Raw genomic sequence first — 23,378 nt, forward strand, 5'->3', positions numbered from 1 at the left:
ACGTGCAAGTCTGGTACATGTCCTTCCCAAAAAGTCCTGTTCTAGTCTGCACGCCAGACCAAGACGGTTTGCTTTCTGGAACAGAAGCCCCCATTGAGGAAAGCAGTTAGACGTCAGAGTGAACGACTGAAATAGTCTCGGAAGTGTCCTGAGTGACGCCGGCATCTTCGACGACGAGATCATCATCATCACTGCCATTCTCCTCCTGCTCGACTTGCGATGCGCCATCTGCGTTCTCACCGTCGGCTTCAGGGTGTGGGGTCATGGTTTTGTTGCCATTGAGAACGTCATTCGCCATCGTAGCGTCAGCTGCAAGCTTCTCATTCTTGACTCTGGAATCATCGGCAGCATCGTCAGCTTCTTCTGCGTCTGCAACAACGGCTTCAGCAGCGGCAGCCTTCTTGCGTGCGGCAGCGGTTTTGCGTGGAGTTGCCTTTTTGGCTTTTGCTGGAGTTACGGTGACTTCTGCTTCGCCATCAGCGTCAGCGGCAGCAGCTTTCTTCTTGACTGGAGTCTTGCGAGGCTTCTTGGCTGGCTTCTCGTCCTTGTCCTCGACGTCAGCATCAGCACCGTTGGCAGCAGCTTCGGCTTCCTTCTCTGCCTTGGTCTTACGACCACGCTTCTTTGTAGCAGCAGGTGTCTCTGGAGTCTTGGGAGTAGCCGGAACATCTACTTCTAGAAGCAAATGTGTCAGTTATCCGGCATGACAATGAAGGGACAAACTCTAGCAAGAAAAAAGGGGAGCAAGGTTCCAAAGAGTCAAATCTTACCGTCATTGCTGTCAGCCTGAGGAGTCGCGGGAGGGGGAGCCAGCTCATCTGCGTCCTCCTCGCCGTCTGCTCCATCTTTGGCACGAGCTGGAGTTTTTGGGGCCTTTTTGGTCGAAGCTGGCTTGCGAGGAGTTCTGGCCTTGGGGGTGGACGGCTCGCCATTAGCAGCACCAGTAGACTTCTTGGTGGGGATTCCAAGTTTCTTTCTGACCTCGCTCCAGCGTGCAGTGGCTGAAGGAACGCTCGCAACACCGAGAGTCACGGCCATATTAGGATAGTCGATCTGGGCAGTGTCAGTGAAAGAACGCCGCTTGGTCATGGCTCGAGTCGAGTGCACGGCTTTCGAGCTGGAGGAGACTTCTCACTTACCAGGAGTTCGCCACTTTTGACATTCGTAAGAGCAGCAATGAGGATTTCAGTCTCACGCTGGCTCAGGGTAGGCGCCGTCTTCTTAGTAGCCTCAGACATGGTGCAGGATGTATTGATGTGAAGAAGTTGAATTAGTTGCAGGATGTACGAGATCGAGTGTGCAGTGTGTAGTAAGTGTGATGAAGAGTTGTGATGAGATGGATGAACACACAGAGAGAGAGAGGAGGAGTGAAATAAGTAAGAGAGTGCACGGGAACCAATAATGCGAGCAAGTGAGTTCAAGTAGGTGGATAAATTGTTCCTGTTGACACCGCCCAGGCACGTATGAGAAGTAAGTGAAACGTAGGTGAAGTCGTCAAGGCCGCAGATACGCTGTATCTTGCTGGTCACCGCCTCCATCGAGCCACAGAACTGCTTTCATTTCCAGTGAGTCGCTCGTAGACCTGTTTCCAGATCCCAGGAGTGACATCCCAAGCCGCTCTTCCTTTAGCCGACTCTGCACGAACATAGAACTGGGTTGGATTTGGTCTGAGGAAACCTCCCCGGTGAACGAATGGTCCCACCCATTCGAAATTTACAGGACGAATATAGCTCATGACCGGCTTCGTATGGTCTAGTCGCACGGATATATAGTCAGACAATGTTGTTGCCCTCATAAACCGCATGTCCAGTACGGCGTCAGCAGGCAGATTTGTAGCATACGCCATTGCAGCCTTCGGCGAATGTTGTGCGGACTGTGGAAGTCTTAGAAAGACTTCAGTCACCATTGGCCTCAGTGTCCAATGAATGAAGGCGAACGGTACAAACCCAGCCAACCACACTATAAGACTACACGTCAGTTTGGACTCGTAGAAACGTAAGAACAACGTACATCCAGCGACGGTGATGATGGAGCTGCCATTCAGCCAGTGAGCTGGTGCTACCACAACCGTGGTCAAGCACAGAGCAAAGATGGCGGCGAAGCGCAAGAAGGTGATGGCATAAATCTTGCCATTTCCTACGCTGTATATTCGTAGCTTTTTCTTGTACACTGCCTCCAGTCAACCTTTGTCCATCTATAGTCCAGCACTGATATATCTACCTTTTGGCTCGGTTCGAGGGGGCAGGTTCCGCGTGAGCTGCTCAATGTGCAGTCGTTCTTTTGGCGATAGGGTCAAGTTTGGAGTAATGTCGGCCCTTGGTATGACTTTGTATGGCACCTCGACCTTTCGGCCATCTTGAAGAGCTCTCCCTCCCTCTTGAACCGCGACCAGGTCTTTGCTGCTCCCAGCTTGTCCGTTGGCCACCGCATTATCTTTTGCTCCTCTGGTGCTGACGGAGCCTTCTTTCTGTGCTCGGAGCTGACTGTGCACTACCTGAATGGGCGCCTCGACCTTTCTGCGCGGAGGAGACTTCTTCAGCAGTGGCCTGAAAGTACTGAATTGGGTCTTCCTGGACGCAACATGTTGTCTAGAACAGGATTGGAAAGCTAGGCGGACCTCCGCGACGAAGATCAGAGGTAGACCTCGCATGAATCTGGTCGCTGTAGACTTGTCACAGTGTCGACTGCTTTTTGGTCTGCGCGTTCGTAGAATTTCCCCGACATGCGGTAAATAGTGAAAACGACAAAGGAAACTGCGCCGAGAGAGAAGAACGCATCGACAACGACAATGTCTCCATCCACACCGAATCGATCGCCGTTTTCTATGCCGGCTACAAACATCTCGCAGGCATGATATAATCCTGCGCATGTCAACGTCCCTCGCAATATGTGGCGGTGGTCGACGAGATGGTTGTTGACCTCGGTCCTTCTCTTCCTCAATGTTATCGCATACACACCCTTGTCCAATGACACCATCCTAAACCGACTCCCTCGACCGGACACTGCTGATTTCGATATACGGACGGGCAATTTATTAGCACCGATATTGATCCCCCGGGTTCCAGGCACACCGGGGTCGGCACAAGTCCTCCAGCATTTCGTCGACTTCTTCCGGACTTCCCTCCCTGACTGGACAGTGACTTTGCAGAACTCGTCCTCGAAAACGCCGACTCATGGCGACAAGGAAGTTCCTTTTGTGAATTTGATCGCAACAAGGGATCCTCCATGGGCGCAAACGGGGAATGTCGGTCGCTTGACGCTGGTGGCTCACTATGATTCAAAATACAAACCAGATGGCTTTATCGGAGCCACAGATTCTGCTGCGCCGTGTGCCATGCTCATGCATGCGGTCAGAGCCATCGACGCAGCCCTGACGAAGAAGTGGGACTCTGTACAGGCTCAAGATGAACTCGATCTAGACTTTGAGGAAGATAAGGGCATTCAGGTCCTGCTTCTTGACGGCGAAGAGGCATTTCATAGTTGGACCGCTACCGACAGCATATACGGTGCTCGATCTCTCGCCGAAGAGTGGGAGCATACGATGCACCCAGCCACGAGTATCTACAAAAACTACCTCGACTCGATTGAGCTATTTGTATTATTGGACCTGCTCGGTTCACCAGAGGATCTGCCGATTCCGTCGTGGCAGCATTCCTCACACTGGTCATACGTCAAGATGGCAGAAGCCGAAGAGAGGTTGCGGGATTTGGGCTTGTTCAAAAGCGCGTCGAAACGCAAATGGTTGACGGAGAAGGATAAAAAGGAGACCGGTGTGTTCAACAGTTATATCATGCAAGACGACCATATACCATTTATTGCCCGAGGGGTTCAAGTCCTGCACCTCATCCCTGCACGCTTTCCGTCCGTGTGGCATACCATGAGAGATGATGCTGAACATCTGGATATCAACGTGGTCGAAGATTGGGCACTCCTCACGACTGCATTTGCCGCTGAATATATGGAACTGGACGGCTTTTTTGAAGCCTTGCCGGCCAGGAAAATCAAGAGGAATGAGAATGTCATGAGCAAGACTGAATTATGACATTGATGATACTCGTACGTCTCACAGACGTGAAACGAGTAGATCTTGTTGTGCCGGTGGTTTGAACATTCTTCCTCTCACCATGCCACTGAATGTGCAGTGAATTCCAGGAACAATCCTCTCCACACGAAGGAATATCCTTGGAGTTTCCAAATCCTATCCAACAGAAGCTGCTCCCCTCCATAATATGTACACATCTCTGGAGTCTGGATTCGAGTATCCAACGTATCTGCGTCAGACAAGTGAAGGAGCCTCCTTCATGGCTACGGCGTCATTCAGAGCAGAAGAAACATGTCTTGTCTGTCTGCAGGTATAAACCACGCTGCTGTCATGAGCGCATTGTGGCAGCAAAAGTGTGTCCACTGAACGGCCTCATTTATTAAGATCTGGGTTTGATGGGCTTCTCCCCGGCTGTGCAGGGTGCCGTGCATGGTCCAGGGACCAAAGTACCCTGATGAAAATGCCACAAGCGCCACCTTTGAGTGAAAGCCATCGAGAATGTCGGGTGCGGATATCGTGAGAGACCGATTGTCAAGTGAGGCAGTATATGGCTGTAAAGAACAGCCAAACTCTGGCCTGTTGAACGTAGAAATCTGTATCATGACTTCATTACAGAAATTGTGTAGCCTTTTCAGTATCTTGCCATCTTTTGAGCATCTTTTCCGCTGTGGCTCTCAAGTCTTGTCACCTTTTTGAATTCCATTCCTACAGACTACCAGTAAATTACGACCAATCCAGACGCCTTTTGATGTTTTGTTGGGAGCAATTACAGCCCATGACTGGCTCGCTCGCTACCTAGGTAGATACCGGAGTGTTTCCCCAGCATCTCTCCCCTCTCCTTGGTCCGGAAACCCCTATTAGTGCAGGCACACACTTGTTTTCCTTTTGTATCAGCTCGAACTCGCCTCCCCGTCCTGATTTCGCTTTGGACTCGAGCTCCCTTCCTGATGATAATTATGGCCACTTTCGATAATCCTCTCCAGCTCGGCCCTCTCACCCGAGGTCTCGACCATGTCCCTGAACACGCCTCCTTCCCTGGCCATGAGGTTCTTGGGTTCGTCGTACTCGAGCACCTTGCCCTCCCCGAGCACGAGGATGCGGTCAAAGTCGGCGATGGTGCTCAGCCGGTGGGCGATCACGATCAGCGTGCTGTCGGTAAACTCCTCGCGGATGGACCTCTGGATGAGGGCGTCCGTCTCCATGTCCACGGCGCTGGTGGCCTCGTCGAGCACCATGACCTTGGGCCTCGACACGATCGCCCGCGCGAGGCACAACAGCTGTCGCTGGCCCTGGGACAGGTTCAGGCCCCCCTCCGAGATCTTGCTCGACAGGCTCTTGAAGATGTTGGTGTTGGAGTCCCGTACGCCATCACCGCCACCACTTGCGTCTCCGTCCGCAGCAGCGATCGGCGTGGCACTTCCACTCGGGCCGGTCGACGCCGAAGACACCAGGTGAACCCTTGCCAGAGCCTCCCTCAATTCTTCATCCGTGTGCTGGTCGAAAGCGTCGAGGTTGGTCCTGACCGAACCCGAAAATAACACGGGGTCCTGCGGGATGATGGCCAGCCGACTTCTCAGGTCAAAAAGCTTGATCTTTGAAATGTCCACGCCGTCAATCACGATCTGCCCGGCACGTGCCTCTAGAAATCTGAACAACGCAAGCGTCAGACTCGACTTGCCGGCTCCCGTTCTTCCGACGACACCGACACGCTGGTTCCGGCGCACGCTGAAACTAAGGCCTTTCAAGACCGGTGGCAAGTCGTCCGCATAGGCCACGACGAGATCTTGAACCTCGAGGTTTCCTTCGGTCGGCCACGCGGCCGGCGCATCGACGCCCCCTTGATTCTCGATGCGGATGTTGCTGTACTCGACGATACGCTCCGTGGCGTTCATGTCCAGCTCGACATTGCTGTACTGTCTGAGGAACCAGATGACGCCCTCGGACATGCCAAGCGCGAAACTCAGCGCAAAACCAGCCAGACTGGAGTCGATCGAAGTGATGCTGACGATCAGTGCGGCCGTCACGCACGCGAAACCCGCGCCGACCATGTTCAAGCGCCAGCCCATCCACCGGTTGAAGAGCCAGAGGTGCCAATACGCCCGCGCGTGCCGGTCGATACGAGAGTACATCTTATCCAGGTACGCATCACATTTGTCGAAGGCGCGGATCGTACCGATTCCCATGAGCACGCTTCCGAATTGTTCAAAGACGGGAGACTTTGCGTTCGACTCGAGACGCTTCACCTCCCGGGCTCCTGCGAGGTACCGGAGAGCGTAAAACATGCAGATTGCCAGTAACGCGAGAGCGAAGATGATCATGAGCGGCGATACAAACAGCCCCGCAATCACGACCGATAGGACATGCATCATGTTGTGCAACATGAATGCCAAGTCCATGCTGATACGACTGTCGAGCATGTTGAAATCGCTCGTGAAGCGGTTGAGGATGCGTCCTAGAGGGACCGTGTCGAGCCAGCGGAGCGGAGCGCGAAGAACCGCGAATGCGAGGTTCTCGAACATGGTGTGCGAGGCGCGGATGGAGGCCACAAACACGAAAAAGTATCGAACCGTGCCCTCGAGCCACGCCACGAGCGAGATGGCAAGGTAGACGCCGAGGTAGTAAGTAAGGTTCGGGTCCATTGTGGTCGTGGAAAGTTCAGAGGATATGTAACGGAAAGCGTTGATGGGCTGCTGCATGAAGTGGCTGTCCTGGTGGAAAGCGTGGAATGAGGTAACCGCTTCGGACCTGTATGCGCGAGTCCAGACGCTGATCCAGTATGATCGAGCGAGGTACACAGCGACCCAGAGGGTGAAGACGACGAGGATGAAGAACCAGTACCCAAAGCCACCACAGGCCCGGACATAGGCAGCGTAGATCTGATACTTGATTGCCCCTGTTGCTCTTTTTTCATCCTCGGTGAACTTCTTTGGTGTCTTCGCGCCCTCTGCGATTGCGTGAGAACGACGTCGAGAAAGATCTTCACTGTCGAGGTTGGCATCACTCAGCGCTGATTTTCGACGAGAGCGATTGCTGAACATCTTCTGGAGGCCACCTCCGTCGTCAATGGTCAGTGCCTGCTCACGATCGAAATCGTCCTCGTCCTTTTCTTGCTCTTCGATGTCCTCAGCAAGAATGCTCTTGAGCTTGCCGGATCTGCGGAGATCCTCGGTACGACCGGCTTGTTCCACAGTACCGTTGGACAGGAGAACGCTATAGTTCGTCTTGGGCAGGCAGAGGGCGACATGGTGTGTTACCAGGATCCTCGTCCGACCTTGGCCAAGTTCACCTGCAAGGGCTTGTTCGAAGAGGTGACGACCGACGTGTGCATCGACAGCGGAGAATATGTCGTCAAGGACAAGTATCCCGGCTCGTGAGTAGAGAGCCCTAGCAAAGGAGACTCGCCACTTCTGACCCCCACTAAGATTGATACCATTTGCACCGATATCTGTGAGCTCCCCATCCTGAAGCATTTCCAGGTCCTTTGTCAACGCGCATGCAGACAGCACTTTTTGATACCGATGATTGTCAAAGGGTAGTCCAAAGAGAATGTTATCCCGAATTGTGGCGTTTTCGATCCATGGGATCTGCGCAACGAAAGCGATGGAAGAGTCCATGATCCAATTCGCTTTATTGGCACTTTCATCGTGTCGCTGTTCGGCCGAGGGTGGCTTTGGGACAGTGACGGTACCACTGAGGACCTCAGCTTCGCCAATTATGGATGCGAGCAGTAGACTCTTTCCAGACCCTGTCCGACCGGAAACGACGCTGAGCTCCTTCTTTGGGAATTCAATATTGAGATTGCTCAAAGTGAACTGTTGATCCTCCTCCTCCGGATGATCGGAGGGCCATGCGATGGTTGCGGCGTTAAATGAGACTCTGTCTCCAGGTTTGCTGTACTCGACACGATCCGGTGCATCGAGGTATTCCTGAACTCGGGCAGCAGAAACAAGGGCATCCAGAAGGTCAGTTACCATTTCTGGAATGACTGCCAGTGTCATCTCAATTGCCTCGAAAACGGAAATCGTTGTGAAGGCGATCGAAGCAGTCAGCTCCTTGTGTATAAGAGCATACGTTGCCAGCGATATAGCCGCCAGCATGACCGGGCCAAAAATCCAGATGCTAATAAGCGTAGTGTCATAGATGAAGACTTGCCATTGCGTCTTCAACTCCTTTCTTCTCGTCTCTAGGATCTTTTCGTACCAATTTCGCTCCAAAGCGCTGAACTTGATCTGGCGTATTCCTTGTAAGGCTTCCGTTACAACAGCCATCTTTTGATCCCGATGTTTCATCAGGTCGTCTTGCGCATTGGAGTAGCGCCTCGCAGCAATGATATTGATTGGCATGATGATCGCAGGAGCAACCAAGCCTGCAAGCAGAGGAATTGGACCGATCAGATTGTACAGAAAGGTGAAGGCGAAGATCAATTTGATCGCAGAGCCAAGGAAAATGTAATTGAACGTTGCGAAGTCCGCAATTCTTTTGGAGTCGACACCGACGAGGTTGATGGTGCTTTGACGAGACTTCTTGAAATCCTCGTCTTGATCGTCTTCAGACGCCCGATCTTCTCCCTTTTGGCCTGCCCCTTTGTTGATGACTGGGCCTTCATTCGATTCTTCGGTATCGGCTTCCAGCTCCTCTGACTTTTTCCCTGCGCCCTTCACATCTTTGCGTCGAATGGCTTTGCCAAAAACGACGGCAGACAGCTGCTCATAGATTGGCACTCCTAGTCTCATGAAGACAATGAAGAACATCCAAGCTTCAAGCCAGGATGAGAACGTGACTGCAGCACCCAGTCCAATGACCAACAGCCAAGCAGTCAACCCGACATCAACACCTTGATCGCGTGCTTCGAGAGTACGTAAAATGAAGTAAAGGGCGATTTGCGGGAGGAATTCAGTAATAGAACAAACTGCTTGGAGACACCATTGCTGGATAAAGGCCCGTTTGTGAGACCAGAAAACGCTCTTCCACAGCTTGTCCTTGTAGCCAATTGCATCAAACCTTCTCCTAAGTTCTCTTGAGCGCAAGTCATGGTCGATCTCGGCCAGGTCGTCGTAATCTAGGCCTTTGTTTTTGGCTGCGAATGCTAGGAGCGGAGATGGCCACGAAAATGTAAATTTCTCCAGCACTGACACAGTATTCTGGCGATCCACGTATTGTCCGTTATGATAGACATCCGGCCGCCGGGGTATGGAGAGACTGGCGACGACCAAACATAGACCGGCCACAAACTGCACGATCGAAAGGACAAGATGGGCATTCTTTGGCAACGGATGAGCCCGGGATTTCCATAGCGAAATGTTCTCAACAGCCACTGCGATCGCGACAAACACACTTGAAAGGCCAGACCAGATTCCCAGGTTGTACCGGTGTATAGATGATGGTGTCACAAAGATGACTATGGCTTGAAAGAAGATAAACAGCTGGCAGGTGTCAGAAAAATGCTTACTCATGGCCGATATGGTCAACTCACCCAAGTTCCAAATTGCAGCCATTGCTCGATCGTCAGAGGAAGATCGGGTCGAGTCGTGATTATAACAGCGGATGCCAAAGCATCCAGACAAACAACAATTGAAAGTAGAATTAGAATTAAACGTGGGATGAAGTCGGAGAAGGCTTCCTGGGATTCCTCTGTAGCAACACCATCCTTGTCTTCGTAAATCCCCGACAGGTGTTGATACTGAGCTTTTCTGGCTCTAAATCGAGTTATGATCTGGTAGAGGGCCGGAATGGAAAGTAGTGTTACAACCGCAAATGCTGTTATTGAGATGGCGACGGACACCGTGGTATGATGCACTGCCATGCTGACTGTTCCCCAATCGACTAAGGTATCATGGGCTTGACAAACATTCTGGCCTTGACGTCGGGTTCTTTTCAGAGTTACAAGGGAAGGAGAAATATGGGGAGTTGGGCCGTGAAATTTAATATTCGACCGGTGTGGCAAACTGACCGTATGACGAGGCTTGCTGCAAAGGTGGGTAGGTTGAAAAGAGTGACAAGCGAGGCTGTGAGGTTTTCTTAGAAACTGGTGAATGAAGGTGAGATGAGTCGAGGAATACAGATCAAGTTGTTGCCACTGGAGGAGTGTATTTGGGATCTAGGATTTTTTTTGCGTGGCTACGAGTACTAGTAGGCTTAGAAGAATTATATCATGGTGGTTCTGTTTGTGGTTCTGGTTACGGGAGAGGTGACATTGAAACGACAGGGATCGTCATAACGGGAAGGTCGGCGGTGAAAGCCTATTGTATTCGTATTTTCTGTACAAGTTGAACAGAAAAGTGACGCCCTCACCAGCCATCATCAGGGTCCAGTACTTTGTACTGCGGTGTACGGAGTCGCTAGGTGCCTTATCTTAGCTACGAGTACCTGACTACAGGTATGCGACCTCGAGGTCTACAGTACCGTACCTACTTGTACCTACCCTAAACTACCTGGGTACTTACAGTACCTGGTTTGCTCCGTTCCACTCGTAAGCTTTAGGTGCCTAAAAGTTAGGGCCAACCGGTGGCCAAAAACACCGCAGTGCATTGGCTGAAGATTGGCGAACTCGGGCGCCCACATGGCTTAGGTATTGTTCAATACGGAGTAGGTATCTAAGATATCTACGGGAGTACTAGTAGGTAATTTGTCGCGCCCGGGGCGAGTCATAAGCCACCGCAGCTAGAGCTACAGTACATAACTAGCGGCCAGGCGAAACTACGGACGAGAAGCTCCCGGTGCATATGGGACACTGTACGGGGTTTGCTAACAGCTACAATACCTTACTTACCTTGGTAGGCAGCTCATCAACAATCTCCTCTCATCATTGGTATATTTTTGACGTTTCTGCACGCTTAGGTCCGTTTACGAATGAGTCACCGTGTAGACTAGCAGGGATCAACGAGCTCATGGTTCCATAAGTTCGAGATAAAGAACGCTATTCACGGTCCCTCACAGCTAAGTACGAGTACATACGATACTCAACATGGATATTATTCAAGTATTATTTGAGACAAACACTTTCTATCATAGATTTTAATTCAACTAGACACAATGTTATTCACTACCTAGACTCCTGTCGCGATAAAATTGCTATTCCATACAGATCCAAATTCTCCGGGTATCGTTTCTCTCTTTGGCTAGAGCCTCAAAACAAATGAGTCTTTCCTTTCACAATTACTCCGAGTCGATGATGACGACTTCGGCTTCTACCTCCCCGATGCTTTCCACCTTTAGTGCATCGCCAGCATTCACATGAGTCACATATGCACCATCCCCCTCATTCAAGATTTCTCGGCCGTCCAATTTGATCTTGGACTTTCCACTCTTCGTTTCAGGAAAGTGGACATACACTTTTCGGTCGGATCTGGAAGTGACTGCATCTCCTCCGCCGACTGTGTAGGTGAACGCATCGCCCGCCGGTATAATGCCTGCTGAGAACACGAGATCTGCATGGACGGGGATGGTGCCATCCTTCGCCGGAACAGCGGCCTTTTCCTCCTCCAAGCTGGCATTGACACCTGCTTTCAACGGAGTGATGATCGTCACGAATCCTTTGCGCTTTTCCTCGGCCGAAAATGTGCTGGTATGGTAGATGGGAGGGAGGTTTCTCTTCCAAGGCAAGGCCCATATCTGGAGGAAATGCGTCCATTCGTTGGTGCCTTGGCTGTCTTCGTTGAACTCGCTGTGGGAAATGCCCTTCCCCCCAGTCGTGAATTGCACATCGCCGGGACGCATCCGGAAGAATTTGTCCTTGTCTGTGCTTTCAGCGCCTCTCTTCTGCATCGAGTCCCGATGTGTTAGTTCGCCGGAAAGGATGTAGCTGAAGATTTCGGCGTTTTGGTGGAAATGAGTAGGAAAGCCTTGGCCTGGTTCGACTCGATCTTCATTGAGGACGCGGAGGGATCCAAACTGCATGTATCGAGGATCATGCCAACCAGCGAACGAGAAGGTATGTTTTGTTTTCAGCCAACCATGGTCCCCTCCGCCTCTTGTTTTGGAGGGCCGGGGGACGATCTTTGCGTGGGAGAGGCTGGACATGGCTGTTCTCAAGTTGTTCGTAGCTTTCATAGATTGTTCAGTTGAAGTGGTGGGGTTGTTGCTATTGAGCATGTAAACGGCTGTAATTGCTGCGAGTACTGCGGTTACTGTTGTGATGAGTGTGGTTTTTTGATGGAGAAAACTGGACAGCATCGAGCAGGAAGGAGATATAAGTACTTAGACCTGAGAAAACAACTAGAGCGTGGTGGAGGATACGAGAAGGTCCATGTGGCTGTTATACAACATCTGGTCATTGATTTGTTACCTCTTTACTCCCATTCAAAGAGGAAAATGGGCTTTACCAATTCTTGTGTAAGCGACGAGATTTGTCGACGACGAAGTGCGGAACATGGCGCAGGCAAATCAGCCATTGCTATTGTGTTAGTCATCAAAGCCCGCGTTATGTAATGACGTCGACATGCGGATTAACCCCCTTCTACTATTCCGTACCATCTGCGAGATTCATGCTCGACTTCTCTTACGAAGGTACCAGATTCTCAGTTGTTGCTCGCGTACGGTACGGACTATCACCACTCCGATCATTCCAAATGCCGAGCAATCTTGATGAAAAGACAGAGATCAAACGTCATCGAGAATCCCTTTGTCAAACCAGAAAACCAGTCTTGGGAGATCTCGCCCCCAGCCTCGCTCACTAGAACCATTTCGCCTCCGCCAACCAATCCTCGCCGACTAAGTAAGCCTCCATCTAATTCGGTTCGCAGCAAGTCGGATGCTGCAGCAGTCGAGGCAGGCGAGGTCGAGATCGAAGACCATGTCGCATTCTTCTCATCCAAACTTCTGGCGGCGCAGCGGCCTCTCGTCCGTGGTCAACCTCGATTGTCACATCAGAAATGGCTAGACCTGTATCAGAGAAACCTGAGTGACAGGGGCCATCATTTTGTCGTCCATCAACATGATCATCCCATCGCCGGCACTCACTATGATCTCCGACTGCAATGCAATGCGACAAGCTCCATCAGCTTTGCCATCATGTATGGTTTACCGGGAGATCCCAACAGCAGGAAATTGAATCGTAATGCGACGGAAACCAGGGTACACAATCTATGGGTAGGTGCTAGTTTCCAAAAACATAACATGCCCCCAACAGAATCATCCATCTCACCACGCACTGAACAGAACCATTTGATCGAGACAGCCTCTTACGAAACAGGAACGATGCTGCTGTGGGACACGGGAGAGTACGAAATCCTGCCCCTGCCAGAGGCCAACACCGCAATCAGTGACTCTGGATCAGAGTCCATGTCCGAGCCTGACTGGCCACGCGACCGCGAATCTGAGCCGACAAAGTTGCATCGTGCCTTTCAGAATCGTAAGATCAGGCTCCGTCTACATGGATCTCGATTACCGAGAACCTATACACTCAATCTACGTTTGACACGTGAAAACAACCGACTAGTCCAGCCCGACCCACCAGCGTACAAGCGTCGAAGGAAATCTCGGCCAGCTATCAATGCGGCTGATCGTCGGGACCACCACGTTGAAACGTCAGACTCGGATACAGAAAGGTCGCCTTCGGAACCAAGCCGAGCATCGACGCACGATCAATCAAGTCAGAGTTCACTCGAGAAGACCTTGACCAACAAGCAGAGACACGCCCCCAAGTTCAAACGTAATGTCTCGTCGCTATTACGCAAAGCGTCTTCCCCTCCGCCTTTCTCGTCGCGCAGACCTGCTGTTCTCGACCGTCTGCCTTCCTCGTCCACCACTACTGGGCCTCCTGGGGTACAGGCGGCATCAGGACTTTTTGACAAAGACGGCGAAGAGACAAGGATGAGTTCGTTCGTAGCAGAAGTACACCACCAACCGGACGACGTGACCAAATCATTCTCAAAGGCCAAGGAAGACGAAGACAATCTTATCCGCCTGAACAACGCCTACCCGGGCGCCACGAACAGCATCAACTCCATCCACCAGCGGAGATGGTACCTGTCCCTCGACCGCGTCCGCCCGACCAACCGTATCGAATTCGGCCGGCGCGTCTGGGAAAGACCCCGGAACACCACCGACGACATCGACGGCGGGGAACTAGGCGGCTTCGCTCCGTTCTACGTCCGCGGTCGAGACGTGGAAACTAGTGTCCTGACTGGACGCTTGGCCAAGGATGTCGCCAGCGACGAGGGGCTGGTCGGGTATAAACCTAGAGGCGGATGGAGGGCCGTGACTGATTGATTTAGAGAACAGCGGTCCATGGAGATAGACTAGCCCAATATTTTCTCTTGCTGATCCAAGACAGAGCACTCGTAGAGAACGACTGAGACAAAAAGTAGAACTATAGTTTTGGCTTTTAAGCAGCAATTTTGCTCGGATCTCGGATCAAGTATTGGATGTATGTTGTGGACTATCTATTTTTTTTCTATACTCGAGTGCCCCCATCGTCCTCGTTCGTGTCGTTACTCGTAGCATCGTCATCGTCGTCAAACTGCTCAAAGTCATCCACTTCCTTGTCTGAAGAGCCTGATTCTTCATCGTCATCGTCATCACCACTCTCAGCCGAATCGGAAGCATCTTCCGCTTGTGACTCTTGGTCATCGTCGTCCGCCTCTTCCTCGTCGTCTTGGTCAACGCCCGAGACATCCACTTTTCTCTTTCCAGGCATCTCGCCCAGTCTGCCTTCGCGGCCTTCTACGACCTCGGCAGAGTCATCGGCCGTGGACGATTGGGCTGCCTCGCCGCTCCTCGGAGGCGGCGTGAACCAAGGGATCTTCCCACGGAGGAAATCATTCAGCACCATCTTGGCGACGCCATCGACGTCCGGCTCAGCGCCTTTGAGAAGACGACCACCTTTTCGGGCGAGAATGGCGAGGAACTCCATAGGATCGTCGTTCCAGTCGGACGCTTTGATCTCGTACGTCCTTTCAATGTGGCGCGTCTGGGCCCGCCGTAGAACAGCCTCGACGTACTGCGCAGGATGTTCGACGTTCTCCACCCGCACCACGCCACGTAGCAGGATGTCTTCCTCCGTGTCACCCTGACTGGGCGGCACGACACCAGGACAGTCGATGAGGTATATCCTCTTCATCAGCGTGATGTACTGCCAGACTTTGGTCTCGCCGGGAATGGGCGCCACAGTGCACACGCGCTTCTTTCGGAGGGTGTTGATGATGGACGACTTGCCGGTGTTTGGGTATCCGATGAAGCCCACGGAGATTTGTTTTCGGCTGGCGTGCAGCACCGAGAACTGTCGTAACAGGGTGATCAAGGACCCCTTGCCGAAGCTGTTCGTCATCGACGCGTGGAACGCCAGCGTGGGATATTCCTTGGAAAGCATTCTCACCCATTGAGCCTGTGGGAGGTGGAGAAAAGATCAGTATTGTGTGAGACATTACTAAGAGCCTTGCTATGAAAAAGAGAAGCACAACTCAACTCAAACGAAACACGCGATGCACCGTGGCGACCGAGTTTCCAAGACGGAACCAGAGTCTAGTACCACCTCCCGAAGAAGATGGCAGAGTGCGGCTTAATGTACCAAAGCTGTAACAGGCGACTATCATTGAGAAATTTGCAAAGGAATGCAGAAAGGCGCCTTGACTTAGCGATGGAAAGATGAAGGAAAACAAGAAAAGACGACAGACATAATTCCGCATCAGGCAAGGAAGAAAGGTGACTTACCGCGATCTTAGTAGGTACCAAGTCGCATTTGTTTAGGACGAAAATCAAATGCTTGTGTGGTGCTTCTTCGCGGATGTATTTTTCCACACTGCGACATCTTGTACCCTCCGGATCTCGAGCATCGAGTACTAAATAGTCGTGAGTCAAGAGTACAACTCGTTTCGGTGCGTGAAACATACCGTGAATGACCACATCTGAGGAGTCGATGACTTTGAAGAGCTCGTTCCAAATACGTTTGCTCTGCCCTTTTGAGAAGATGGGCTCCCTTGCAGTGGTGAGCTCGCCATCATCCTGTCCTTGCATTTCTTCCGCTGTCTTGCCACTAAGCAGTTTATTCTCTTCCAGCTTCTCAAGATAGTTGTCGTGCATCTTTACCGACTCGTCGGCCAAGTCAGCCACGGAGCTCGCACTCAGTTTAACCCGCTTGCGTTGAGACTTTGGGCCGAAGGTGTCCGAGAACGGCGCCGACTCGACTGCAATCTTTGCCTGGTGCTGTTTCACCCCGTTCTTCGTGTTCTCATTGTCCCGGATCAGACTCATGGGCAATTTGTTCGTCTTCAAAAGCACCTGGTATGGGTCGGCTGCTCTTTCGGCGACTGCCTGCCTGAAGGAATCCAAGGCTCCCTGCGATATGACTCTGGTGTTGCCGAACCATTTCCTATTCGGTTCGACGCGTGCCTTAGGAATTTCTCGCGATTGGTATGAGGCGGCTTTTGTGATTTTCCCTTCTGCATTTCGTTGTGCTTTGCCGTCTTTCAGCATGTTCAACGTTCGTAGCTTTTTGGCATTTCTAAGGAAATCTTTAGCAACAACCAGAGGATCACTCAGAGTTTCTCAGCATACCTGTAAAAGTTCTCGCCTTTGACCTTGACGTTGGCCATGCCATCAGTCGAAGTGCCCTGCCGTTCCCGGCGGGCAGCTTCCTTCTTGCGGGCACCCATATCTATGGGTTTCTTGTCTGGCCTTTAGTCTTCTGGTGTTAGACTGCCCTGACACAAATCTCTTGAAGCAAGTGTGGTACAGTTGTCGGACGCAGAAATCGGAGTTTCGCCTTGGAAAAAAAAGTTACTTTGCCAGCGGCGACCATCGGGTAACCTTCCCGATTAAAAATAATTTTTGTGACCTTATGGGCTTCCCATGCCTGTTGAAATAGGCGCTAAGGTTAGAGTTGCATAATGTCACCAAGACTTTTAGTGGCATTCTAGGCGACTAACCTAAAATATTTTAGGGCTTATTTACCGCGCTATATAGATCTTCATCTCTTACGGACTACCAACTCTTATATTGGTCCAGAACTCTTTGCACTTCGCTCGGTCCAGTGTCAAGGAAAATCCCCGCGCTTGTCGTTCACCAGGTTCCACGTCGATCTGAGTGTGATAATGGGTGAGGATCAAGGTCAGGATTCGAGCTTGTTTCCAGTTCAAGATCTGGGATCCGAGGATACAACCAAGCACCGTGCAAGACAAGTCCTGCCCAACGGTATGGCGCTTGAATCCTTCCGTCTGGGTCGCGTCTGACAGCAAGGACAGCCTTTTGCATTATCCTTGCAAGGTTGATGTAGGGCTTGCTGGGCGAAGGCACCTGCATCTCCCGTATCAATGCATCATAAAAAGCCCTCGAGAACCTTCTCCCATCGTTTCTGTGGATATTCCACAATGCTGACACTATTGACGAGGCACCGGCGTAATGTAACGCAGCAGCCAATCCAAGGAGCTCATGGTTGTTTGTCACCGCCGTTCGAGCACTTTTGCAGCTGATTGTGGTGATGTGGGCTCCTTTTCGTAGCTTGATACCAAATATCTCTTGCGCCGTCAGGATATCTGCTGGTCCAAGGCATTGATTCTCATCGTGCGGAACAGGCTTGAGCTCCAGATGGTGTTTCAAAGGATCATCATGATCAAAACGGACGTGACCATGGAAGTGGATCAAAGACGCTTCAGACAAAAGTCGCACAAAATCTTCTTTCGAATACTGATTCAGGTCCTCAGTGACGGTTCCTAGGCGAGTGGCAAGATCGGCCACAGTTTTCGACGTGTCCACATCTTCTCCCAAGGGGTTGAACGCCACGGGCCGGAAATCCTCGGTAGCCATGTCCTCCAGCATCGAGTTCCGTGAAAGTTGACAGAGCCGTAGAATCGTCAGGCTTTGACAGTAGATGATGGGGTTACGTTCGATCAGCGGCCGTCCTTTGAATTCGATTGCATGGAAGGGAATTCGACACAAGTCGTATGTCGGACAGATGACGACGAGCCAGTCGGCCGGAATCACTTCGAAGACTGCTGCCAGTGGCTCCAAGATCTTGAGTTGCTTTCTGGCTGAAACGCTGTTTAGCGGGCAAAACTTGAGATCCTCCTCCATGTCGAAGATACGAGGATCGGGCTCCAGATAGCTCTGAACCCATGTCTTGATGTCCCGCAATTTCAACTTGTTGCAGTAGATGAAGTCAACGAAGATGCCGTTTTCATACAATGCGCAGCCTATATCCCAGTTGTCGTACCATGATATATGAAGCCAGTCAAGGAAAATCACGGACTCGTCCAGGCCTTGACACATCTGCTGCAGTTCTTCGTGCCTGACGGTGACGCCTTCGAGTACGTCTAAGAAGGGGACAAGCGTCTCCTCTTGCCGCATGCTTTCTTGAAGCTTGCGTAAATCAGCTCTAATCTTTATCTTTTCACTCAGATGCGCAGAACCAAGCTGTGCCTCGAGAGCTCGCATTTCTTCAACGAGGCCCATTGCCGCTGGGGATGCCTCGATTTCCTGCATCATTGACCGAGGGAACTGTGCTCCGAGACCAAGGACATCGGTCAGGCAGCGTGCCTTGGCCCTCTGGCTCCATTTGACAAAGTTTCGAACGAGTTCCTGGTAGCGCGGTAGAGCCACGACGGCCAAGCGATCCGTCCGTATTTCTTCTGCCTTTGTCTGTAGGAAGGTCAACCAAGAAACCAGCGAGACTTTCAATCCGTTGCTGAAGACTTGTGCATGATCCAACTCTTCCTGTAGCAAGTTTTTTGCAAAAAAACATTGGAAATCTGCCAGGTAGGCACTACCTGAGAGAAGCCGCCGGAAGACATCATCTGCCTCCTCCCAATAAGGCATTCCCAGTTCTGGCGTCGCATCCTTGTACCAAAAATATCTCATCCAGGCGCAACGTCCAAGTGATCCAAGATGGCGATACAAGTATCTCAGCCTCCCCGGTGTTCTAGATTGCGAAACTAGCTCCTCGAACATTAAGGACGCTTCTCTAAGGCTTTCAATGGTACCGAGCCCCCGTTCTCGCAGCTCGGGATCGTTTGCGAGAAGCATAAGGGCGCTGGCCTTCCAGGATTTGCACGCTTGTATCTTGTGCAGATTCACTAGGCTAGGATCTATTGTCTCATAGAGCCTTAACCTTTTATCCGCCATTTGTAGCTGATTCAGGATAGATTCGGCAGCAACAGGGCCTGAGTGTGGTAGGGAAACTGCCCAACGCTGATACCCAAGTACTCGGGCTTCCATGATCTGTTCCAGAAGATGATGACGGTGCAAATTCGAGGGCGGGCGGCCTTTGCGCTGCAGCCAGGTTTCTACGTTTTCGAACCATTTCCCCCACTCTTCTTGCCGAGTTGGCACACCATTTCGACCAAAGATACGGCTCCGCAATTCGTGAGGCGCAATGCTAGAAATGAAAGCAAGAGGACGGTCCTCGAATTCCATTTCCTCTATAGACTCATGGCTAATTGCGAGGATACTCCTTATGTCTTGCATAGTGATACAGTTGGCCGTCAAGTCGTTAGAGATCCAGCGGAGAATCAGCTTAGCAGAGATCCACTCAAATCTTTCTCCCAGAGGGGAGTCATGATTCATTCCTGGAGGGATTTGCATCCATTCGCTGAAGTGGTCATCGGGCGCGTCTTCCACAAACACGTCGTCTTGCCTGGTGTCACTGCTCGACACGATGAAGGAGCAATGTTTCAGAAACTGGTCTCGCTGCTGATCATACAGTCCAGCAGACTCAAAGTCTCCAGTCGCCCTCGAAGCACGTGAAGCTTCGTCGAACAAACGTCGTCCAAGGAGTGGTATGTCGAATTCAGGCCAAGTGTTCCAGAAATCGCGATGGTATTCCAGCCATTCGGCGGCCTGATCGTTAGAGTTCATATGCATGCCGACAGTCCCCAAGCAAGCTGCAGAGAAATATGGAGAGCGCGTGACGGTCATCTCAAAATGGAGATACTGATGCAGTGACGCTTGACGAATACGGGATGCTCCTTCGGTATCTTTACGCGATTCTTCAGACTCGACGAGTTTCTCGCTGGCTTGATACGCCTGCATCAAGCCCCAACGTTGAATAGCCTTTTCTCGGCGACTCTCTGCTAGCATGGCCAAGTCATGATACTGGCTCACCCTTTGCAGGCCTGGCTTAGCAGGGAAAATCTCCGCACGAGTATAGTCGGCTAAAATCCAAAAACGGTTGGGTTGGCCGTATATTGCCTCACTTGCCGTCATCTCATCACAAGCAGCCTGGAACAGCGCATGGCCGTGGTGCGACATCCCTGCAGCAAACATTGCTTCTGAAAGGAATAGCTGGTGTGTCAAATTCTTGTAAAACAAAGGGCGGTCATCATTGACGTCGGTAACTTGTTTAGCATCAAGAAGCTCTCGATACGGGGAGCAAGCATCCATGCCGTTTGCCGTTTTGGATTCTTGTACAGCGACCATGCCTGCCAAGTTGATCCTCCCCTGTGCCACCAAAAGCTTTCGAAGGTGTTGCAAGCTAGCCAATGCTTCTTTGCCACCTGTGTGAGGCAAGTCGCCATCCTCGGGACCACACCAGTTCGAGGCCTTCCTAGTCTGTCGAATGATCTGGTGGTACTCGCATACACTTGCAACCTGGGCCCAGCCGATAGTCAGCGGACTCAGCTACACCACATCAGATGAAAATGCAGGATGACAAACCATTGTGTCTGTATATGTATGTGGCTCAACATCGAGGAGCCAAGTTCTGAGACCACGGGCCTCTTCGAAACCGAGACGAAGTTGGCCAAGGACATATAGGTGAGAACTCGCAAGCAGTATACGCAGGTAACGATGGACATCTTCGGGAGGAGTGATCTCGCCTTGCTCAATAGCGTCGAGAGTCTCACGGAAGATCTGCGCTCGGCAAGGCTCGTCACCGGTCCGTTCGTGTATCGTCGCAAGTTCTATGGCGATAACCGGATTCTGACGGGCAGGTGGTAGCTCGTTCGCGTAAATGATTTCTGCGTCATCATATCTGCCTAGATATCTGAGCTCGATGGCTTTCTCCAGGTGGCATACCTCGGCGGCAGACAGGTTGCTGTACAACGATGAAAAAGCTCCCCACGTTGTTGGTGATGGTGGTGGTGGTGGTGGAGGTGGTGTTGATGCGTCAGCCATAGTACCAAAAAGGGTCAGAACTTCGAAAAACAATTTCTTGACCACCACAAAGGCATCTCAATCCTTGGGACTGGGCCGTAACTTGAGCTGGAAGGCGGATGTATTGTTTGGTGAGGCCAGCTGACGGTTTTATTTTGTCTACAAGACATTTCGCAAAAAACAGCATTCAGCCTCGCGTATTGTTGCCCCTCCACCGGTGGCTGAAGCTCTAGACCGTCTCTAGTCGTTACCTTGATGAGGGGTTCCGATTTCTTGCTTTGAGTGTCCATACCTGCGGGAAACGTCTCGTAGAACGCTGCTGGAGGTTGTTATCGTCCAGAAAAACTCACCGTCAAGCTTTCGGATGCGGAACTCCTGAATACCAAGCTTCTTACCGAACCTATTGCGCCCGTGCGTACGGAGTACGGAGGGCGATGGCCCACCCTGCGACCGCCTCCACGATCCTTGTGGACAGAGAACCCACCTTCCCTGCCATCGATCTCGACGGTGACTTCGAAGAAGACGTAGAAGAATGCGTCGCGTTCTCGATCCCACTCGAAGACGACGATCTCAGAGCCGGGCAGCTGGGCACTCGTATATACCGAAACCTCAACGAGACGGAACCCAGGGACTTGATAACCGCCAAGGAGTCCAAGAACCAATACCACTTCCAAGCGCGTTTCGCCTTTGCGAAGTACGGGACATATCATGGGGCAGACGCTTGCTTGGTCGTCGTCCGGGTGTCCTTTCAACAGCGTAGCAGTCACCGCTTCAAAAGTGCCGAGATCGAAATGAACTTTGAAGATGCCGCAAATGTGGATTTGAACCCGCACGAGGCTGACATTGACACCACTCACCAGCCCAAGGTGCTTGACTTTGAGCCGAAAGAATTCCAAGGTCCCACCACCGATGCACTGGTCCAAAATTCCCTCAGCCTCAGTGTGCAAGTGTCTGCGCCCAGCATCCCAGTAGCCGTGACCCCGGGTGGCTCTACCTCAACAACTTACGTGAAGAAGAGGCGCTTTAAGATCCACGGGATTGTCGAGGACGATCCGCCCTCCTCGTTGCACTGGGTCATCAGAGAAGACGACATTCAGAAAGATGGCATCCCGTCTGAGATTAAGGTGGCCATGATCGTCACTTACACACCTGGCCGCAAGTTCGCGGCTCGGCTGCGCCTCCGCGCTGATGTGTTTCTGCCCTTTTTGAGACCCGTTTGTGGTTTGAAAGATGAACCCATCTTTTTTGATCCAGAATTCATGCAGGACCAAGCTGCGAAAAAGCTGGCGGTAGCGCAGGGTGTCGCGCCCACGGTGCCTGGGCTGGTGGGCTGTTCGCTTGACCGTGTGAGCCTGAAGGAGATTACAGGTTTGTTCGCCACCGGAGGTGACTTTGGGAGCTAGCGTCACGGCTTTCTACAATGGCAAGAAGATATCGCACCTGTTTTGGTCAGCATCTCAGATAAATGCCTTGGGTATGTAATTCATCAGAATCTACAGTACTTAACATCACTCAAGAGATGGAGTAGTCCAGATGACGTCTCAAACTACCAACCACCCCCACTCCCCAGGAATAGGTGGCACACAGATCAGTTTCTGCCTAGATCCTCACAACCTAGATCTCTCGGCATGGGATTTCCTGATCCTGTAGTTCTGCTGAGGCCGTGTGTGCGCACAGAGCTTCTAGAACATCTAGTGAGCACCCGGAAGAATGGGGAGTTGAGAAGAAATTTGGTTACCCTCTATGTGGAAACTTTATGCTCGACCATTTTGATCCCACTGGACCAGTCTAATTGCCCTGACTATACTCTGGGTATCTCTGGGTCGGTGACGAACACTCTCAGTATATATTACGGTGCAAATACAAGGAGATACCGAACGGTTCCTGAGTCTCCCCTTGTTTGCCGCACATCCAAGTATCACTGTCCCTGAGGTCGACCGAGCCTCTGCCATAGAGTCCACTGTCAACGTCGGCGCTCTTGACCTTTTTGGAATTTCCAATCACTAATTCTGCGTTGCAGAGATTCCAAACCCTCGAACACTGAATAGACCCAGAGTAGCAGTCCAAATTGTCCGAACCGTCGTCCTGGTGAGATACTCCGTGGTAGAGGCTGGCCGTGCAGTCTCCACACTTTGTCGATATCGTGCACGTCTGAATTGGCGACCCCCCTGTCTTATCGTCAGGAGTATTCGTGGGTGAACATGTGCCTCGACCTTCGCCATCGTCGTATCGCCTCACGAGCGAACTTTTGTCATAGGAGGGCAAAGCCAAAATGGTTTGTGACAGGACTAGAAGTCCGAAAGCCGTGTTGAAA

At 51.6% G+C, this 23,378-nt stretch overlaps 9 protein-coding genes across 10 annotated transcripts; 3 read left to right on the top strand and 6 right to left on the bottom strand.

The window, feature by feature from the left end:
• Window positions 1-106: 106 nt before the first annotated feature.
• PV06_10707 (uncharacterized protein) lies at window positions 107-1,238 on the bottom strand (the record flags this gene model as incomplete). The annotated part of the gene is made up of 3 exons (XM_016412281.1): window positions 107-675; window positions 771-1,053; window positions 1,140-1,238. The coding sequence occupies 3 exons, from the start codon at window positions 1,236-1,238 to the stop codon at window positions 107-109; spliced, it is 951 nt and encodes a 316-aa protein (XP_016257295.1).
• Window positions 1,239-1,525: 287 nt separating this feature from the next.
• Window positions 1,526-2,650, bottom strand: PV06_10708 (uncharacterized protein; the record flags this gene model as incomplete). The annotated part of the gene is made up of 3 exons (XM_016412282.1): window positions 1,526-1,959; window positions 2,011-2,169; window positions 2,221-2,650. 3 exons carry the CDS (start codon window positions 2,648-2,650, stop codon window positions 1,526-1,528), a joined length of 1,023 nt encoding a protein of 340 aa, XP_016257296.1.
• A 176-nt stretch (window positions 2,651-2,826) lies between these two features.
• On the top strand, window positions 2,827-4,721 carry PV06_10709 (uncharacterized protein). Its single transcript, XM_016412283.1, has one exon. The coding sequence runs from the start codon at window positions 2,888-2,890 to the stop codon at window positions 4,040-4,042; it is 1,155 nt and encodes a 384-aa protein (XP_016257297.1). The 5' UTR covers window positions 2,827-2,887; the 3' UTR covers window positions 4,043-4,721.
• Window positions 4,631-10,153, bottom strand: PV06_10710 (uncharacterized protein). Its single transcript, XM_016412284.1, has 2 exons — window positions 9,516-10,153; window positions 4,631-9,465 (listed from the first exon to the last, which is right to left on the bottom strand). Exons 1-2 carry the CDS (start codon window positions 9,843-9,845, stop codon window positions 4,933-4,935), a joined length of 4,863 nt encoding a protein of 1,620 aa, XP_016257298.1. The 5' UTR covers window positions 9,846-10,153; the 3' UTR covers window positions 4,631-4,932.
• A 901-nt stretch (window positions 10,154-11,054) lies between these two features.
• PV06_10711 (uncharacterized protein) lies at window positions 11,055-12,370 on the bottom strand. The gene has a single exon (XM_016412285.1). It carries the CDS (start codon window positions 12,212-12,214, stop codon window positions 11,198-11,200), a length of 1,017 nt encoding a protein of 338 aa, XP_016257299.1. The 5' UTR covers window positions 12,215-12,370; the 3' UTR covers window positions 11,055-11,197.
• A 187-nt stretch (window positions 12,371-12,557) lies between these two features.
• On the top strand, window positions 12,558-14,460 carry PV06_10712. Of its 2 annotated transcripts, XM_016412287.1 has the most exons (2): window positions 12,558-13,129; window positions 13,199-14,460. In XM_016412287.1, exons 1-2 carry the CDS (start codon window positions 12,626-12,628, stop codon window positions 14,249-14,251), a joined length of 1,557 nt encoding a protein of 518 aa, XP_016257301.1. In that variant the 5' UTR covers window positions 12,558-12,625; the 3' UTR covers window positions 14,252-14,460. The 2 variants fall into 2 exon arrangements, with proteins under 2 accessions (XP_016257301.1, XP_016257300.1); XM_016412286.1 differs by having other exon boundaries at window positions 12,558-14,460.
• On the bottom strand, window positions 14,383-16,713 carry PV06_10713 (uncharacterized protein). The gene is made up of 4 exons (XM_016412288.1): window positions 16,535-16,713; window positions 15,871-16,481; window positions 15,692-15,819; window positions 14,383-15,365 (listed from the first exon to the last, which is right to left on the bottom strand). The coding sequence occupies exons 1-4, from the start codon at window positions 16,630-16,632 to the stop codon at window positions 14,436-14,438; spliced, it is 1,767 nt and encodes a 588-aa protein (XP_016257302.1). The 5' UTR covers window positions 16,633-16,713; the 3' UTR covers window positions 14,383-14,435.
• Window positions 16,714-17,038: 325 nt separating this feature from the next.
• Window positions 17,039-21,085, bottom strand: PV06_10714 (uncharacterized protein; the record flags this gene model as incomplete). Its single annotated transcript, XM_016412289.1, has 2 exons — window positions 17,039-20,560; window positions 20,627-21,085. 2 exons carry the CDS (start codon window positions 21,083-21,085, stop codon window positions 17,039-17,041), a joined length of 3,981 nt encoding a protein of 1,326 aa, XP_016257303.1.
• Window positions 21,086-21,388: 303 nt separating this feature from the next.
• Window positions 21,389-22,467, top strand: PV06_10715 (uncharacterized protein; the record flags this gene model as incomplete). The annotated part of the gene is made up of 1 exon (XM_016412290.1): window positions 21,389-22,467. Exon 1 carries the CDS (start codon window positions 21,499-21,501, stop codon window positions 22,465-22,467), a length of 969 nt encoding a protein of 322 aa, XP_016257304.1. The 5' UTR covers window positions 21,389-21,498.
• Window positions 22,468-23,378: the final 911 nt, after the last annotated feature.

The sequence above is a fragment of the Exophiala oligosperma genome (assembly GCF_000835515.1).
Source record: "Exophiala oligosperma strain CBS 72588 unplaced genomic scaffold supercont1.15, whole genome shotgun sequence".
NCBI lineage: Eukaryota > Fungi > Ascomycota > Eurotiomycetes > Chaetothyriales > Herpotrichiellaceae > Exophiala > Exophiala oligosperma.